Raw genomic sequence first — 20954 nt, forward strand, 5'->3', positions numbered from 1 at the left:
AACAGTGTGTTTTGTCAAAATATAGGGACTAATAAATTAATTACCCTAAAAATAATATTTGATAATGTTTAACTTAAAATGTTAAGTTAAATATTTTGATATTTTAATTTAAATGATTAAGTGAGTTATTAAACAAGGTCTTAGTTACCATCGAAATTTATAGTTGTAAAAAAAGGGATAAGGTGTAAAAATAACCATAACATTTACAGTCAAGAGCAATTATATCTCTAACGTCTAAAATGATGCAATTTTACTCCTAACGTTATCAGCCAAGAGAAATTTTACCCCTAAGGTTATCAAGTTAGATCAATTTGAGAAATAAATAATTCATCAAACTGTCTTCTCGGTCATGAATCTTATCATCTACACTTCACATGTGAGTCATTATTAGTAACAAATCATAAACATATGATTAGACGTGAAAAAAATTAAAAAAATAAATTAAAATATATACTGTCTATTGTACGAGTTGGCCAAAAAATTTAATTTTTTTATTGAATTTATAAAAATTAATCTCCAATTGAATAATTAAATCACATAAAATATGAATGTTTTTTTTAAATCGAACTGATATGCAATTGGTACAGAACAAGTAATAAAATATCTGTGTTTTATAATTATTTCTTAAATTGACCAAACTTAATAAAGTTATGGCTAAAATTGCTATTGGCTGCTAATATTAGGCGTAAAATTGCACCATGTTAGACGTCGGAGGTAAAATTGCTTCTGACTGTAAATGTCAGAGGGTGTTTTTGCACCTTATTCCTAAAAAAACAAATTGATGAGTTTTTGTTTTCATTAACAAAAAATTATAGGTACACCTGTAAATTTTTAATTACTATTAATGTAGAATTGAAAAAATTTGAGGGCTATTTAGGTTTTACGCAAGTTCAGTCGTTGGAATGACTTTTTCAACCAAGAATTAACAAATTCCAAAATCAAACAAATCCCTAATTCTAATCTGCTGTTGTTAGGGTTTTGCAATTCACCCCAAAATCGCTTCTCAGAGTCAGATCTACTCCACCATGCTCACCTCCACCTCCAGACGCCTTCTTCTCTCTTCCTCTTCAACTTTACCTCTCAATCCCTCTCCATTTCATCAGATTACTGGTTTAATTTCTCCCTTCCATACTCATAACTCTGGCGCTGAGGTCAATGAAGTTGTCTCTTCCTTTCATAAGCTTCTTCGTGCGAAACCCCGGCCATCTGTAATCGAGTTCACTAAATTGTTGTCTTCACTGGTTAGGATGAAGCAGTTTCAGACTGTCATTTCTTTGTCCAAGCGGATGGAATCGGTGAGTATTAAACCTGATGTTTATACTTGTAGCATCTTAATTAATTGCTTCTGCCATTTAGAGCGTGTGGATTTTGGGTTTTCTGTTCTCGGAAAAATTTACAAGCTTGGTTTTCAACCTCACATTGTAACCTTCACTGCTTTAATTAATGGTTTATGTAAAGAGGGTAAAATTGGCCATGCAGTGGATTTATTTGATAAGATTGTAGCCATGGGTCATCAACCTAATGTACAAACTTATACTGTAATTGTGAATGGTTTATGTAAAATTGGAAATTTGCATGTGGCTGTCGGTTTGCTCAAAAGAATGGCTGAGAAAGGTTGCGAGCCCGATGTGGTAACATACAGTGCCATTATTGACGGCCTTTGCAAGTATAACCAAGTTGATGAAGCATTTGATCTCTTCAAAGAGATTAAAAGTAAAGGAATTTTGCCTACTGTTGTCACTCACAATTCACTAATTCATGGTCTTTGCTATTCAAATAAGTGGAAGGAAGCTTCGACTCTGTTTGAAGAGATGTTGGAAAGGAATATGGTACCAAGTGTAGTGACTTTCACTATATTAGTTGATGAACTTTGCAAACAAGGAATGATAATAAAAGCGCAATCTATTTTCAGCAGAATGATTCAAACGGGTGTTGAGCCTGATGTCGTTGCATATAGTTCAATTATAGATGGATATGGCCTACATGGACAAATGCATCTAGCTAGGAAAGTGTTTGATGTTATGAAGAGAAAGGGTTGCAATCCTGATGTCCATATTTATAGTATCTTGATTAATTGGCATTGTAAGAAGAAATGTATTAGTGAGGCAAAGCAACTTCTTTACGAAATGTCTTCTAGAGGTTTAATTCCTGACAATCATACTTATAGTTCTCTTATTTATGGCTTATGTCATGCAAGAAGACCTTGGGAAGCCTTTGAGCTCTTTAAGGATATGTGTGCAACTGACTATCTTCCGGATGTAGTAACATACTCAACTCTGGTACATGGCTTTTGTGAAAATGGACATCTTGACATAGCATTCTCCTTATTCAATGAGATGCAAATGACCAAAGTGAAGCCTAATGTAGTTACATACAATATCCTAATTGAAGGCATGTGCAAAGCTGGAAGGTTTAAGGATGTAAAGAATTTGTTATCTGGACTTTTTATTGATCGATTGCAGCCTACAGTATACACATATAATATAATAATTGATGGACTTAGCAAGAAAGGATTCCTAGATAAAGCATACCAAGTCTTCAAAAATATGGAAAACAGTGTCTGCTTGCCAGATAATTGTTCTTATAATGTGATGATTCATGGATTTCTTCGGTGCAAGGATTTGGCCAAGGCAGCAGAGCTTATTCGTGACATGCGTGGCAAGGGCTTCTCTGCAGATAACACCACAGTGGAGTTGGTGGCTGAGAATGATGCTATAGTGAAATTACTATAAAAGTCTTCGTGCATATCAAGGTGAAATGATGAGTTGAAATTTACATTTATTACACCTGCTTCCAAATTATGTTTTGTTGCTCTGATTTATTGGTACTCCAACTCAATTCATTTGAAGTTTCATTCACGAGCTGCCATGTAGCATTTGGGAGGTTATTTCGTTTCCGTTTTCGTTTCTATTCTCATTTCCTAGCAATGTTTTGAATTCTATGTTTTAAAAATAACGTTTTCGGTGTCCGTTCTGGTTTCAGTTTCTGTTATAGAGACAAATAAATATTCTTAATTGTACTATCTTTCTAAGTTGTTGCTATATTGCACTGAAACTCAACATTGTTTCTGCTTTAATTTTGTTTTTGTTTTCACTTTCGTTTCCTAGCAATGTTTTGAATTCTACGTTTTAAAAATAACGTTTTCGGTGTCCCTTCCGGTTTCCGTTTCTGTTATACAAACAAATGAATATTCTTAATTGTACTATCTTTCTAAGTTGTTGCCATATTGCACTGAAACTCAACACTGTTTCTGCTTTGATTTCGTTTTCGTTTTTGTTTTCTATTTTCGTTTCCTACCAATGTTTTGAATACTATGTTTTAAAAATAACGTTTTCGGTGCTGGTTCAGGTTTCAGTTTCCGTTATACAGACAAATGAATATTCTTAATTGTACTATCTTTCTAAGTTGCTGCCCTATTGCGCTGAAACTCAATAGCGTTTTTGCTTTTCCTTTTCTGTTTCATTTTCGTTTTGGCTTCTTTTTCCATTTTCTAGCTATATTTTAGAAATAACGTTTTCTGCGTTATACAGACAATTTGTAAGCATTTGATTGAATTTAGCGTTTGTTGGCATTTGATTCTTAATTCTCTAATATCCTAAATTTTCATGGCAGACATGGTCGAAAACATAGATAGCGACAATGAATCTTCTTCACCCAAGACAGCTAAGCGATTAAAAGTCGAACAGCCTGTGCCTTTTGGTTCTCCTGTGGAGCATTGTTCACCTACAATGCTGAATTTGGAGACTCGTCTCATCAGAAAAGGCAAAATTTCGGCGAAACTGTTGAAGCTACTAGGTGAGCTTGGGGAAACTGTTTAGCAATTTCAGAATAGAATCTAATCTAAGGTTACTAAGGTAAATCAAAGCGGTAGGTAATTGCTTAAAATTTACTTTCATTTGCATGATAGTTGCGCATCTAGTGTTATTTTCAAGCTACAAAATGAGTTTATGATACTTATTTCCCATACATATGATTGCATGATTTCTGATCTTGATTTAAGTTTTTCGAAATAAGCTTAAGTAATGATAGTTAATAGTTATTATCAATCTATAAACAAGATGGTGTGACCACGTCAATTACCAAAAAGAGGCAAAAAAAATATAGTGAGTTGGATTTGTTATGGCTTAGATTGTTGTTAAGGATGTATTGTTGGGATCTCAAATGTTCATACCTGTTAAAATAAAAAACAGATCTATTTAAAAGATTTCATACAATGAATTCCTCTAATTTATGTAGCTTTATTCGGATATATATTCCAGGTGTTGGCATTGGTATTGGACTTTTGTCTTTATTCCTTGAAGGTATGAAGAAACTGAATTCGTAAACAGCAATGTATCATTTGGCTGAGTAGGTCTAAAGACAAGACTATTTACAGAAGAAGAGCTGGAAAGAGGTACAGACAACTACAATCACATCATATTTCTTAGCTATGACACGGTTTATAAAGGAATGGTACCAAATGGTAGCATATTTGCTATGAAGAGATCAAGAACATCCACCCAAAGCCAGATTGAGCAGTTTATAAGCGAAGTTGTCATATTATTCCAAATAAATCATTGGAACATTGTGAAGGTTCTTTGATGTTGCTTGGAAACACAATTTCCTAATGAAAGAAGTCAAACAAAGGTATCTTATTTGCTTGCTTTTTTACTAAATTCTTTGAATTTTCACCCCTCATTTTTCTCATGCAACTATACATTTTAACTTTCCTCTTTTTACTAAGTTTCTCCCTCAATCTCATAAATGTTTTGGAGGAATTCTTATAATCTCTATTCAATTGTTAACCTCGTTTTTTCTAATTACTCTTGTTTTCCCAGCAAAGCTGTTGTTAATCTGAATGTCATTAAACAGTTTTGCTTCAATTTAAAGCGTGTGGATTTTGAGTTGAAATTTACTTTTATTACACTTGTTTACAAATAATGTTGTGCTTTTCTAAATTATTAGGATGAGTCGATGCCACTATATAAGTGTATAGAGACTGTCAGAATTCTTTTGCGCTACAGATGCATACAGATTTCTGGTGCTGGATGATAATTTTTTTTTGAAGAACATGTATGGTTTGATAATCGTTGAGCATCCGTTATTATTTTCAAGCTACGAAATGAATTTATGTTACTTATTTCGCATGCGGATAATGGCATGATTTCAGTTCCCGATTAAGCATCTGTTTATGGCAGTGTTGGGCTTACTAGATCTCTTCTATATTACATAAAGTTGGCTGTTTGTCCAATCAACAATTTTATAATAGATTGGTAGTTTGTTTAATCTTAGTTGGGATTTATAAAATTGCAAGATTTGTCGCCTTCACTGCTTATCGTTAGATTTCTGATGAAAAATTTGAAGTTTAGCTTGTGACATGACTTCAATTTTGATTTTGTTTGTACAATTGAGGTTTGAATCACTATATATTATTGAATTACTGCTTCTTCTGATGGATCATAATATTATTTTATGATTTTATATTTGTATTAAGATGGCCTTTCTAGTACAGGATGCTTGTAAAACAATGGACATAAAAGGGGCTTAGTGATTCTGCCGAATTCTGTTGTCAAAAAGCTATTCTTGGCCTCTTACCTATCTACTTAGGTCAAATGGTTTCTTGACATGGTATTAGAGTCTCTTATAGTCGCTTATATCAAACGGAATAACTTACCAGATTGTTATAGATTGATGTTGTCTTGAGCAATGTTAGAACATAAACTGTACTGTTCCTCTAAAGTAAACATAGGATTTCATATGAGTTATGCATTAGCGTATAAAATAGATGCACTAATACTATTAAGGTTTTTGCCTCTGTTTTATGACGAGTTTCTATCAGAATTAATTGTTTGTGGCCTATATTGCTATTTCAAGAGATTTTAGAAATTTTCTTTGTTAGTACAGTTTCAACACTTTTTAAGAAAAAAAAAAAAAAGATTTCAGGTATCAAAATATAAAAGCTTAATACCCTCCCAACCACCTTAAGTTTGCACAAACTGCAACTGACCTCTGTACTTACACTTTCGAACAAATAACCTCTCAAATTGTTCAATTGGAACAAATAACTCTCCAAGTTGATTATTTAGACCAAATAACCCTTAAATCCAAAAAACATTCAACATAATATTACATCATAAATAAAAGATTTCAACTGATCGGTTGCTATATCTAACTAATCTAGTGATACATTAAGTACAGGACAAAAAAATTTTCCGGAATAACTTATTTGAGGGGTTACTTGTTAAAAGTGTAAGTACGAGGTCAGATGCAGTATCGGGTCAACTTGATGAGACTGGGAAGATATTAAGCCAAATATAAACATGATAAAGTTTGAGTATAAAAAAATGTATATACTTTAAGGAGCTGATTTGATAATTGATTAATTTGACCTTTCACTTTAACTTTAAAGACTGGGTTAATAATAAAAAAGCAATTTTCGACCTCTTACCTATCTACTTAAACTTTTAGGTCAAATGGTTTCTTGACATTGTATTAGAGTCTGTTATATCAAAAGGTATAACTAATGATTTCATATACATGAATTTACAGTGAGGATTAGTTTACCAGAATGCTATAGATTAATGTTGTCCTTTTGAATAGGTGAATTAAATTTAAATTATACGCCAAACTGATCTCATTCGATCGCCTATAAAATTATTGAAATTCACATTTTATTGTAATAAAATCATCACGTTATATATATATATATATATATATATATATATATAGGAGAGGGCTCTTGTGAGAACCCTTTCCTAGGTGAGAACTCACCTTAGGTGAGAACCAGCCAAAACTACGTAGTTTTGGGGGTTTTTCATTAACCAAAACGTTGTGTTTTGGTAATCTGATTGCGTGCGTTTCTGAAGTTGAAGAGTTGAGTCTCTTCGTTCCTCGATTTCTTCCTCTTCTTCTTCCTCATTTCTATCTTCCGTCATTTCTCTTCTAATCTAGCGTCGATCAACTTTGGTTTTTATAGAAGATTTTCGCTCTGTATTTCATCGATTCTACCGTGGATTTGTTCCTCTTAAATCTGGTTAGTTGCTCATATCTTTTTCGTTTTTTCTGTTCATTGTTTTTGTTTGCATTTTTTCGTTTTTTGTTTTTTTTGTGAATTTGTTCGTCTGAAGGAGGTTTGTTGCTTTATGTGTTTCGTTTATTTTGTTGTTTTATATTCTTTGTTGATTTTGAGTTCGATTTTGTATATTTTTTGATTTTCTAGGGTTTCGTTTGTATGATCTTTATAAAGAAGTTCCTGTATGTTTTTCTTTGATTTTTGTATTCAAATCTATTCAGTTTGAGAATGTTTTTATGTTGTTCTAAAATTATGTTCGTATGTTCTATATTTGCATGTGTTTTGTTCTAAAATATTGAACTATTGTTCTGTTAAAACTATTTTTGTTTGTTTGGTGTTTTCGCTTGTTTGAACTTTCAAAGTTTGTTGTGGTATGATTTTGTATGTTTTTTGTTGTGGTATGATTTTGTATGTTTTTTGAATTTAAGATTATGTGGTTTCTGTTTTTGAACTTGGTTAATTTTGTTCCCTTTTGTTATTTTCTTTGTGTTGTTAATAGGAGAGTAGGCAAAGATGTAGTTGAGGAAGTGCAAGAAGTTGGTGTTGGAAATCGTTCAAAAAGGATTTCAAAGTTGCCTGGATATTTACAGTCTCCATTTTTGCTTGAGTTTGAGCATTTACTAAACAATATGCTTAGTTCGCGGAGAATGTTGGTTGAATATGCTTTTTCTAATGAAGACCCACAGTAAGATCTTAATTGAATGTTGTTTGTGTTAATTTAAATTTTCTTTAAGTTATACTGATTGTTTTTATTTTATTTTATTTTTCTTTTTGAAGTGAGTTGTTGTATAGTGATTGTTTGTCCACAATCAATAGAGAGGAGATTATGAGCTTGTCAGGAAGCAATCATTTGGTTAGTAATGTGGTTGATGCGTGGTCTCGAATATTGAATTCTGAAGAGAAGTGCAAGGGTCCAACTTCTATGCATAGATTCTTCTTCTCTACTCTACCATTTGTATGTGTTTTTACATTTTGATATATTTTTTTTAAAAAGAAATTGGATTATATTAATATGAATGTTGTATTTTTGTATAGGTTTTACTGTGTACTGATAAAGGAGTTCCTGGAAGTACCAAGTACAGCGACAGACACAATGCTTTTTTTGAGAGAATTAGTTATGAACTTCATGAGGCTAAAATAAACAGTTTAGAGAGTTATGATTGCTAATGGTTTTTTTTTTTGTAGGTATTCTTTCCAGTTGTTTATGCTGCCAATTTCTATGTTTTCGTTATTAACCATTTTACTGGAAAGATAGACGTCATTGATAACAAGGCTCTTGATAAAGGCGTAACAATCCATAGTAAATATAAGGGTTTTGCAAAGGCTTTGGTAATATTACTTATCTGTTTTTTAGTTTTGTTATTGTGTTCTACATATTTACTGTCATGTTCAGAAAATCTAAGTGTATGTTCTGAGTAGTTGATGATTTGTTTTAATATTGATAAGATGTTCTATGTTTTTCAGGTGAAAGCATATTATCTTTATATAAAAAGAGAGAGCCCTAATTGCTTGAATGATATCAGTGCATATGGTTCAAAACATTTGAAGTTGAAGTGGAAAGAGTCAAGCAATAATGATGCTTGTGGTGTTTTCCTTTTGAAACATATGGAATCCTATTTTGGACAAGAGGAGTCTGAATGGGATATTGGAGTTCGAAATAACAATGTGAGTTTTTTTTAATCTTATTTGTTATAGGCTGTTGTTATTATTTTGATAATGTTAGTAATAATGAATGAGATATTGTAGGTTGATCAGTTGAAGAATTTCAGAATTGAATACTGTTGGAAGATTCTGTCAAATTCTGGAAACAAAGAAGTTGCTGTTGTAAATGAGAAGGCCTTAAAATGGAAGAATGAACAATTAAAATAATTGTATATTCTGCAATTGTTGTAATTATATATGTTAGAACGTAAGACATTATTTTGGAACATGAAATATATTATTTGTAACATGCACGATTTTGTTAACAGTAATGAAGTGTTTGAAACACATATTTTGAATTGGATTGGATGAATTAGTGGTTTCTTTTCTTGGATGTGATATCTCAGTTTTGAGAAGGAAGGATATAATGAGAACCAAATGACAGCAGTAAAATTGATTAGGGTGATAATTATGAAGATTGGAAATGGGTACAGGTGATGAATATTGTAATTTACAGAGAATGTTGAAATGGAAGTTAGATATTTAATGGTGGAATCAGGTCTATTGAGCCAAACCTTGAATTGTGATTTTGTTCAACTGAATGTGTAGGATTTGTGAATTTCTTGAGTAGATTGTATATATCTGTTTAAAGTGGAAAGTTGTGTAGGTTAGTGGCTTGTTTAACAAAATATGTGTAATCATATGTAAATTAATCAGAATAGCATTAGAAGGCTGAAGTTAAATTTTAGTGCTATACATGTTTAGATGCAATATAAACATGTTAGATCCAGTTTGTCATCAAAATATTGTACCATATAAGAAAAAATTTATGTTTCAGCTTCTTACATTGGAAAAAATTATTGTATGTTCCAAAAAAAGATCGTATGTTCTAAAACATGTATCATATGTTCTAAATCTTATATGATATGTTCTAATCAATATATGAGATCAGTTCTCTTTTTCTGGACAGTTTCTGCTATCATGGTTAGCAAGCTGTTTACAGACTCTGCATAACCTCTTTTTTTTTTCTGATTTTCCTCAACAGCTTTCTCTCTTTCACCCTTCAATCTTTTATCACTGTTTCCTTTTGGAATATGTACACATGTACCTTTGTTCTTTGATATTTTCGGTGCTTTGACATTAATTTCTGTTGGTACACTAGTTCCAATCAATATCTCAATGTCTTGATTTTTTGAAAGAGTTTTGTTTTTCTCAGTGTCTTTTTGAGTGTTTTTAGCTTCTAAATCCATTCTGATTGCTTGAAACTTCTTCACAAGATCCTTTATATTTTCCTCACTACCTTGAGCTAAATAGACAGAAACATTAATCTCTGACCATAGTTGATTCAGCCATGTTTTCTTATCAATTGTAGCAACACATTCTTCCATAAGATTTCCTTGCAGATTTATATTTTTTTGACTTGTTGCTAATGTAGTCCATCTGTTAAGCACATACCTTTTTGGAATTGATTCAAGCATTTTTGCCTTCCAAACCCACACCATGTGTCTGCATGGTAAGCCCTGTCTCTCAAACTTCTTGCACGAACATTTTGTTTCGTCTTCAATGTTGCTGTACGTAACCTGAAAGGTTTTTGATGTCCTTTGCTCTTTGATAGTGTAAATTTCAAAAGGAGGTTGTTTATAGAATCCTTCTATTCCACAAAAAAAAGATCCATTACAAACCTCTTCCTAAAACTCATAAAAGACAGTGGTTGTATAAACATCAGCTCCATGTGTTTCAATACCCATTGGTGTTTTGCATACAGGTCTTTTATGTTTGGCATCATTGTCATTGTGAGCTTGGTTATGCCTTTGTGCATCCATTGCACTATCAAATCTCATATAAAATTCTACAAGACTTAGATGAGAATTTGTAAAAGCAGTGAAAAAGTTGTTCTCACTCTCTGACCTTGATGTAGTTCTCATAATTCCTCCTAGGAATAAGTCCATGAAATACGTTGGAATCCACATTTTTCTGATTTCAAATATTTGACATAGCCATTCATGTTTCTCCAAATTAAACTCTGAAATGATTGCTTTCCATTTTTCATCAAATTCTGCAGGTTCTATCTCAACACTCCAAACAATTGGTTGAATCCTTTTTAAGAAATTGGTTTCTTGCATAATTGTACGACATATTAAAAGAACGAGTTAGTATTTTCATAATATACAAATATTCTGAACATGCGAATAATATATTGGAACATACAATTTAATACCTGATCAAAACATATAGTAGAACAGTCAAGCAGTAAAAAATTTAATTGTAAACAAAGTTTTAGAATGCTTACCTAATTTATCATTCATCTTTTTCATAATGTGCCACATGCAGAATCTATGTTCTGTTTTTTTGAAAACATTTTTTATTGCAATCTTCATTGCTGGGTATTGATCTGTTATTAAGCATGTAGGTTCATTGCTTCCCATTGCATTAAGAAACGTTTTGAAAACCCACTCAAATGATACAATATCTTCTTTAGCAATGAAACAAGCAGCGAACGTAACACATTTTTTGTGGTGGTCTACTCCAGTAAAGGGGCCAAAGATCATGTTATATCTGTGGAAATAGTATAAAAAAATTTGTAAATAAGAAAACTTATTAAGAATATAAGAATAAGATTTTAGAACATGCCAATAATATATTGAAATTCATTAATAAATATTTAGAACATTGCAATAAGAAATCAGTACATATAATATAATACCTGCTTGTTTGGTATGTTGTGTCAAAAGATACCATATCACCAAATAGAGCATAATTCTTTCTACAAATTGGGTCTGCCCATAAAGCTCTACAGAGATGATCGTCTCCATCCATATCAAAGTCAAAAAATAATGCAGACCATAGAAGTTTTTTCTTGTTGAAAATGTCAATAAACATTTGGGCATCTGACTCATAAATGTAAGCCTTTAAATCTCTGTGGAAGTTTTTGAAATCCTGCTTAGATGCACCTACATTGTTGTATCCTCCAACATTTTCTTTTATTTGTCTGTATGTTCTTACGAGTCCAACATTCATCTAAAGAAAAGACATTAAGAGATTTTATAAGGAAAGTAAATAAAATTTTAAATATTGTAGATGTTATGTTCTATGTTTCACTATGAAATGTTAGAAATGTACAAGTAAATATGTCTGTAAACATTTTAAATTTAGAATATGACTCACCTTAGAATTATCAACAATCATCTTCTTGTGTAGTATTGTCAGATTTCTTCCCTGTTTTTGAAATTTCATACATCGTGGACTGTAAAGTGGGTGTGTATGTTCATCTTTTAAACGAAAGACAATATATTTTCCATCATTGCAGTACTTTAAAACAATTTGCGCTTGACATCCAACACGTGTTATTAATCTTCTTCTTGGTATGTGTCCTTCAATTTCTTCAACAATTTTTTTTCTGCTTATGGTCTGCTTTATTGCACAAACAGTATTGAAAAATGACAAGATTTGAGTTTTTTCTTTTTTTAACTGTAGATTTTCTAATATTAAATCCTGCTTCAGTGGCATATGCTTTGTAAAATTCAATACCCTCATCAATAGTATTAAATTTTGTTCCTACAGTAGGTATTTTTTCTGGAGAGCAACATGGCTTCCATTCTTTTGTTCCTTCAGGAGTCTGCCCAAATTCTACTTATTGAGTGTAGGATATAATTATAGTAGTAGAATCATTAGGCTGCTCTTGATTTGACACTGCATTTAAGTTGAATTTTTGAACATATGTGATAATATATAGAACATATGAACAAATGTTTAGAACATTAGGTACAGTTTGAAGAATGTATTGAACTATATATTTCAATATACTCAATTTTATTTTTTCAACAATTTTTAGAACTAATTATAAATAAGAAACGAATAATATGTACTATTATCTATAGAACACATGAACAATTATTTGGAACTAGCTTTTTTAGATTATGAAGAATGTTAATTGGGAATGTACCTCTTTCTATAGTTAAAGACAGAGAAATTTGATGATGATCATCATTCTCCTGTAGATCATTGTCTATTATTTCATGCAAATCCATTGTTTCCATCTGGATAGAATCTGAATTATTTCCAATTTGTTTCAGATTTAACGAATTTCTGAATAATTATAAACATAAGAAACAGAACAGAGAATAATATTCATTTATAGTTGTTGGATATTTCATTACCTGATTGATGCTATTGAGATCAATTGCTTTCAATCTTTTTGTTTGAATGTAGATCGTCTTTTTAATCTGATTTGCGATTTTTGAATGACAGAGCCATGAGGAAGGAGGGACGATGATGATGAAGGAGGCTGATCTAATTAACGAAGGAGGATGGATGATGAGGAAGATCTGAGGTTGAATTACAGAAAAATGATATGAGGTTGAATGACAGAGCCATGAGGAATGAGGAACGATGATGAGGAAGGAGGCTGATCTAATTAACAAAGGAGGATGGATGATGAGGAAGATCTGAGGTTGAATTACAGAAAAATGATGAAGATCGAAGTGATGGAGGAGGTGCGATTGTTGATCGTGATTTTGCGATGATGGAAGAATGATCTGCGATTGTTGATCCTCAATTTGCAAGAGTGAAACGCTGTAGTTTTGTAATTGGGATAGGTTGTTGTTTTTTTAATGTATAAAACTACGTAGTTTTAAGGTGGTTCTCATCTAAGGTGAGTTCTCACCTAGGGGAGGGTTCTCACTTGATCTCTCCCCTATATATATATATATATATATATATATATATATATATATATATATATATATATATATATATATACACACACATTAGATAATTCACTATATATTAACTAAGCATTAAAACGAACATATTAATGTTATGGTTGATGTGGAATAAACGTGGCAGCCACATATCACATCCTAATACAAAAAAAAAAAAAAAAAAAAAATACATCATTGTCTAACATGGCGTTTAATTGATATATATTCAATCGTCTTTTATATCATGCAAATACTCTGATGAGTTTTTAGACACAAATTGACCAAATAATTTTATTAAAATAAAATGTTAAGTTCAATCACTTTATTTTAAAAAAAACTAGTGATATTTATAAGATAAATTTCAAATTTTAGTTATTATAGGTGCAATTAAAGTTGCTAACTAAACATGTAATATCCCGTTTTTCTTGTAAGCATTTTAATTTGAGGATAAAAGTTTCTTTTTAGAAAGGAGGGATGTAATGATCAAAATTTTACAATAATTATATGCTAAACTGAATAAATCAATTAAGTAATTTTACCTTTTGTTATTTATATATTATAATAACTTTTGGTTTTATTAGATTTGCAACCACAATGAGAATTGGAATTTCAAATGTTTGTTTTTTTTTTCTTATCTTACTATTAAAAATATTATTTTAAGAAAATAAAAAATTACTTTAATTAATAGTTTTATCTCCTCTTAAAATTCAATCTACTATTATTTAGTATTTATGGGATAAGGTTCAAAAATACCCTTAAGGTAGACAGCCAAGAGTAATAATACCCTTAAGGTCTAAAATGGTACAATTAAAGACCCAGTTAACCTATTGGTTCAATTTTACCCATACTAACAAATCTTAATTTACACGGTTAAAGTTTCTGCTAAATTCCATATGTTTAAAATTAATTAAATATCAATTATACCCCAACCTCTTCATCTGTAGGAAACGTGAAGAATCCCAAATCTGAATGTAAACAAAACCCTTAATCGATTCCTTCCATCATCATCTTCATCTGTAGAACAAAACCCTTAATCGATTCCTTCCATTCTCATCTTGATCATCAGTAGAACAAAACCCTTAATCGATTCTGTAGATTTCACTTTACTTTTTCACCGTGGATTTCCTTCCATACTCATCTTCATCTTCCATCCTCTCCTAATTTGTTAGAAAAGTCGAAGTCCACTTGATTTTTCCTGAAGTGGACCTCCATCTGTTGAAGTCGAAGTACACCTCGGCCTTCATTGGGAAGTTACAAAGCAGACCAAGAAATCTTCCAATCATCACACCAACCTTTTACTTCAAGTGTACTTAGGGCCTCATGTACTTTTAAATTTAGACATTGAATTTTTTTTTTTTTTTTTGAATTGCAGTCTCCAAATTATACCCCTCACCTGCAGACATAACAAGATGTTGATTAAAGAGATGGAACTTAAAAAATGAAGGGTTTCAAGTTGAAATTGGAAGTGTTTTTGACATTTGGAAGTACAATTAAAGATAAAACTTCAAAAAGGAATGTTATGTTTGTAATGTTTATGAATAAATGATATTAGCAGTGATGGTAGTTTTAGTTTTGAACAATTTTAAGATTAATGGTAGCTTTAACATCATGTTAGGCTTGTAATGGATAGTTTATTTGTACATAACATTGTTTATACATTCCTTAATTCCACTTTTACACACAAATCTTTTTTATTCCTCAATTCACCTCAAAAGTGTACATGTAAAGAAAGATTAATTGATAAAAATGAAGTGCAGGACCTGAAGTTTTGGTATTATCTCCTCCATCTGCTGGTTTGATTAAAATTGCTAAGTTTACAAACTTCCATATATAGATTACTCAAATTTGAACCGAATCAAACTGTAAACTGGTGAACCAGAAATTGTCAATTGACACAATCTGAAAAAATGAAAAAAAACTAATGACTTAACTTAAATCTAGGGTCACATTCACGAATAAATGTGCCTAATTGCATGATATACATAAACCTATAAAATCTGCACAAGTCTAAAGATGCAAAAGAATTCCATAAAAGTGAAGTTGTTTAATTGCATTGTGAAACTCCAAGATCCAGGATGAATTTGTTGTGCAGGGAATATTAATGGTGCAGCAGAGCATAAGCTACATATCACAAGTTAGACATTGCTAATAATTGTAATGAGACAAACTTAAACTTCGGATTTTTGACTAAATTCATAACAACTACATATCACAAGTTAGACATTGCTAATAATTGTAAAAACAAAATTTGTACACATTCAAAATACTATCCAAAAAAAACTAATATGCTTGTAATATATTGCTAAGATGTTTATCCAATATGGATTTCCTTGTGTTTCTTCTTGCCAATGCAAAGTTCTTTCTCTTTATGAAGTTGTTTACTTGTCATTGCTTTCTTGCCTTTCCATTGCAATTTAGGAGGTTGAAATGGCAAATCGGATGGCTGTGAAACTTCAGAATCATTTGCAATGAAACTAATACTCCTTGTTCCAATAGGTAGCTTAAACGACTTCATCTTTTTCTGCTTCAACTGTCTTTCATTTGGAATAGGGAATGTGACTACTGGATCAGAATTGTGCAAGCCTTCTATATCCTCAACCCCATCAAATAATAAAGTCTCACCAGTGTTTCCAGGCTGCAAGTTTTACAAAGATGCACAAAAATATTATTCCAGTTGAAAAAAACTGTTGCAGTAGCAATCTTAAAAATGACAGAAAAAAACTGGATAAAAAAAGCTCTTGCAGTAGTTATACCAGTAATAGACGTTTTTGAACATAAGGATTGTGTCTCACTTAAGTTATGAAAAATGCAGGAACTGAGACAATAAGTAGTTAAGCTTTCCTATATAATCAGAACATTCCACAAAGAAAAATTTCTTCAAATTAATATCTCAATCATCACTTTTCACTCTTGTTCGACAGATTGCAGCATGTTCCACTAACATTGAAACTTCTTTTCCACAAATTTTATTTCACAGCAACCCAATATGCACTAATTATACTATTATCCACTAATTGCTTTTCCCAACAACCCAATATCAACTAATTATATCTATTATCTAGTAATTGCATTTCACAACAACCCAATATGCACTAATTACACTAATCTTATTTCACAGCAACACAATAAAAACTATATACACCACCACATCAAGATTTAAATAATAGCTTTATAATATATAAATTTAACACATGTGGAAATACTTACATTTAATGTGGCAGTTCCTGAATTTTCATCATAAAATTACCCAATTCCAACTTCTCTAACTTGAATCCTAGGCTTTATCCAAGAGGGATGACCACTTGATATACCTTGATCTCGTTTTCTTTTGTGATGTTGATGGACATTACTGTCATTCTCTTCATTCAAGTGAGCATACTTTTGCCCTTGCGGAGCCTGAGACATTTAAAAGTAAAAAATAACAATTTCGTTATCACGTGAACAAAAATAAGTAAAAAAATACTAATTACCTTGCAATATGTTCTCTTATGGCCTGTTTGTCCACAATTACTGCATTTTTGAATCTGACCCTTCCTTGATAGTCTAGTTCCAGTCCTCTCCCATACATTACCTTCACTAGCTTCCCTTATCCTTTTTTTCTTTGGTCTGCCAGGCATTCTCGTAATCTTTGGAGGTTCAATAGGTTCAAAATCCTCCATTCTCCAAAAACGTTTCCCTCTTACTGGTTGCATTTTGTACTTGTATGTCATCATGTATCTCAATTTAGAATAATACAAGTCTATTTGCTTCACATGATTTATTTTAGCATGATACATAGCACATATGGCATGAGGGCAGGGTATTCCACTTAATTGCCATGCCCTACATATGCACTTTCTCTCAAGTAAAATTACACAGTGCCTATCAGTCCCATGTGTAACTTCATACCCTTTTTCCCCATTAAACACAACTCGACAATACCTGGCTATCGAATGATTTAGCATGAATTCCTCCATACTAGTTGGTGAATAGTCACCACTCCAACTTGTAGCCTTCTTTTCATTTTCATGCAACCTATTCATGATCATCACTCTCAGTTCTTCTAACATCCTCAAAATTGGTCTTGATCTCTGTTCCAGAATCTAACTATTGAAGCTCTCGGTCATATTATTATCCACCATGGGATCTTTACACCTATCAGTGAAATAAGCCCTACACCAATGTTGAGGAGGATACTTTAACAAGTATTCTGCTGCTTTTTTATTCACATCTGCCAAGGTCTTTAAGTTGTCCTTGAACTCTTCTTCATATGTACTCCATGCACAACTCCAAAAGTGTTTTTGCAGCTCTAGTCCTTTAAACTTAATCCCCCAATTGGATAGAACATGTCTTGCACACCATCTATGTTCTGCCCTCGGGAGTAGCATACTTACAGCAGGGAGCAATCCCTACATACATGGAAAAGAGACAAACATGATTAATAATTAAATTACTTACCTTCTGCATATTTAATTGTATAAAGAGACAAACATAATTAATAAATTAAATTACTTACTTTCTGCATATCAGACATCACTGTTACATTAGCCCCATCTTGCAGCTTCAGATCTTCTATCAAGTGAGACAAGAACCATTCCCAATTTGCCTTGGTCTCTTTTTTCGACAACAGCCCATGCTATTGGGTAGATTTGATCCATTGAATCGTGTCCCACAGCCACAAGTAGTTGCCCTTTGCATATATCTTTTAAAAAACAACCATCAAGGCCAATTATTGGCCTACATCCGTCCATCCATCCTTTTCTACACGCATCAAAACATAGATATAATCGACAAAATATTCTTTTGCCAATTCTGAGACCTTCTTTTGAAAACTGTAAATCAAATGTGCTACCTGGATTACTTGTAATCAACTCATTCACATATGCTTCCAAACATGAGTACTCTTCCTTATATCCCCCATCCAACTCTTGAATGATCGCCCTCTTAGCTCTTTTTCACATACTAGGTGTCACTTCTAGTTCTAATTCTTCCTTTGCATGATCCTTCATATCTCTAATTGAATACTCAGGTTTTCCCCTAATTTTTTCCTTAAAATATTCAGCTAAAAACAATTTTGTGGCTCTGGGGTTAGTATATTATCGAGTGCATTCGTGACTTGGGACAAATGTCCTAACCACAAATTCATCACAATTACCATCTTTAACAACATATAATTTAAAAGAACAAGTAGGTTCGCAGTTGTACATAACTCTATTTTTATCACTCTTGATCACTTTTAATGGACATCCCTCTTGAACTGAATATTTGGAGACAGCCAATCGAAAGGCCTTAGCATTTGCAAATGTTTGACCAAGTTCGAAAGTGAATTTCTTATTTAAACAAAGCCTTTTAATAGCTGCTTCATTTCCCATCAGATTATTTATAACACCAGCTTCATCAGACTCGTACTTCTCATTATCATAATCTTCTTCATTATCATCACTGCCCTCATTACCACCGTGTCCTTCATATGCTTCCCTTATCTCAATAGAATTCCATTCTGCTCTATATTAATTTCAATATTTCCATCCACTTGGCTTGCTTCTATTTCATCCAATTCGTCTAACATAGGAGCTGCACTTGATTGTGTAAATATTTCAACAATCTCATCGTTTGTTCTGTTATCGCGATTTGATTTCACATGACTATTAGGCTGTATGCTTTTCTCATGCTAATAAAATGGAATATCATTCACCTCAAATGGATAGATATGTACTTCAGTTCCTCTGCCTTCTGTAACATGACCCATAATTGATCTTATGTCTTTATCACCTTCAACTAACATTAAGCCATCAGACAAAGACTTCCCCAACTCTAAGTAATATAGATGTTGAATGTCCTTACACCCTAAATCATCAATGTATCTGTCTTTGATGTCTTTATAGCTGAGAAAATCTATGTCAAACTTGAATTCAATATCCACATTACCACCAATGTACTGCCTTATGGGCATTAGTATCCACTTGCCACCAAAGTGCAAGTATAAATCACAGCAAGTTGTCATTCTGCAAATTATGAATAATAAAATTAATTTGTGAGCCAATAATCTACATATGCACTGAACTAGGCTCAAATAAGAATTTTCATCAGGTCCAAATGAAGTTAAATGCATTTCAACTAAATGCATAATAACACCTTGAGAGGAAACATGGTGCACAAATGGCTTATATATGTAAAATTGGTACCACTAACTATCTTTACAAACAAAGTAACCATTAAAAAATGTGAACAAAGACAACTCACTAAAAGATAACTACGTTCTTGGACTCATTCGAATAATACCACACATCTGAGTAAAGTAAATAACACATATAGAGACAAAGGACCTACTTCTATGCTAATCTTTTTTTATATGAGATAAAAAATGTTATTATATTCAACCTAAATCCTTGCACATAAGAAAAAAAAAGTTAAGAAAGTTACCTTTGTTCTTACTTGGTGGCTGCACAAATAAAAAAACCAGAATGCTTGAGTTCCTTTCAGTTCAATATCATCATTTACAATCCAGAAATGCTTGCTATTATATAGATAGAGGTCTTTTTCTCCAGCAAAAATCAAAGTGAATGGCAAGAAAAAAGAACCGAATCAAAGTGAACTGAAAAAACCAAGAAGTGAAATAAACTATATTAGGGTTCCTGGGTTTTTCGATTAATAGATTTGGGTGAAAATTTTAGATTTGTGAATTCTATGGCTTTACACTTAATCACATTAGTTCAATCTTCATGGAGGTACAAGAAAGAAGAAGCATATTCACCTGGATGGTTGAATCAACAAAGTCCATTCAAAATCCATCGCTTAACACAGAAGATGAAAGGGTGGGGGTATAATTGATATTTGATTAATTTATATCCCTGTGAGTTGGCAAACTTCAATTACTATAAGTAACGGTGTAAATTACTATTTGTTAGTATGGGTAAAATTGAACCAATAGGTTAACCATGGGTCCTTAATTGTACCATTTTAGACCTTAGCGGTATTATTGCTCTTGGCTGTCTACCTTAAGGGTATTTTTGAACCTTATCCCTTTATTTATTATTTAAATTAAATTAACCCTAGTCAACCACTTATAGCATAACTACCTTTCTATTTAAAATACAAAGAAATTGTTTTCTTCATTTCTTAGTAACACTGCCGTCACCCTCTCCTTTTCTTTTTCCTGGAAGTTCATATGGACACCAAAAGGTATTTTTGATTTTCCATTTATCAATTATCATTTTACAACTTTTAAATTGTTTTTATAATTCCATACCTCCATTAGTTTAATTCGATTCTATGGTGCCTGGTATTAGGTGGAACAACTTTTTATTTACGATGTTTAAGTTTAAGGATTAAGGACACTTTGCAAAGAATTAGAGTAATTTGGTTCGCTTCGTTTATGGAATAGGAATTTGATATCCTTTGGATGGATTCAGAAGATCGATAATCATCTAAGATTTGGATCTGGCTATTATTTGGAGTTCGAAGTGAGTGGTAATTATGGTTCATGACACTATGTGTTTGATTTTGAAATCTCTAGCATGAAATCTATTTGATAAAAATATTTTGTTCGGTACTTTGGTAATTAATATTAAAAGGTTTGATAA

General features: G+C 32.0%; 1 protein-coding gene across 7 annotated transcripts; it reads left to right on the plus strand.

Annotated features, from left to right (window-relative positions):
* The first annotated feature begins 922 nt into the window (after nucleotides 1–922).
* LOC136207070 (pentatricopeptide repeat-containing protein At1g63330-like) lies at nucleotides 923–9056 on the plus strand. Of its 7 annotated transcripts, none has more exons than XM_065998341.1 (9): nucleotides 923–2752; nucleotides 3613–3854; nucleotides 4260–4301; nucleotides 4376–4626; nucleotides 7551–7736; nucleotides 7829–8006; nucleotides 8087–8380; nucleotides 8516–8716; nucleotides 8798–9056. In XM_065998341.1, the coding sequence occupies exon 1, from the start codon at nucleotides 1026–1028 to the stop codon at nucleotides 2730–2732; it is 1707 nt and encodes a 568-aa protein (XP_065854413.1). In that variant the 5' UTR covers nucleotides 923–1025; the 3' UTR covers nucleotides 2733–2752; nucleotides 3613–3854; nucleotides 4260–4301; nucleotides 4376–4626; nucleotides 7551–7736; nucleotides 7829–8006; nucleotides 8087–8380; nucleotides 8516–8716; nucleotides 8798–9056. The 7 variants fall into 7 exon arrangements, with proteins under 7 accessions (XP_065854413.1, XP_065854409.1, XP_065854411.1 ...); XM_065998337.1 differs by adding an exon at nucleotides 6956–7012 and having other exon boundaries at nucleotides 3613–3795; nucleotides 4260–4626; XM_065998339.1 differs by having other exon boundaries at nucleotides 3613–3795; nucleotides 4260–4626; nucleotides 8087–8127; nucleotides 8237–8380.
* The last annotated feature ends 11898 nt before the right edge of the window (nucleotides 9057–20954 follow it).

The sequence above is a fragment of the Euphorbia lathyris genome, chromosome 9 (genome assembly GCF_963576675.1).
Source record: "Euphorbia lathyris chromosome 9, ddEupLath1.1, whole genome shotgun sequence".
NCBI classification, from domain to species: domain Eukaryota; kingdom Viridiplantae; phylum Streptophyta; class Magnoliopsida; order Malpighiales; family Euphorbiaceae; genus Euphorbia; species Euphorbia lathyris.

What these genes read in the sequence shown, in the direction of transcription:
- LOC136207070 (XM_065998336.1), top strand. Translation starts at nt 1,026, where the DNA reads ATGCTCACCTCCACCTCCAGACGCCTTCTTCTCTCTTCCTCTTCAACT.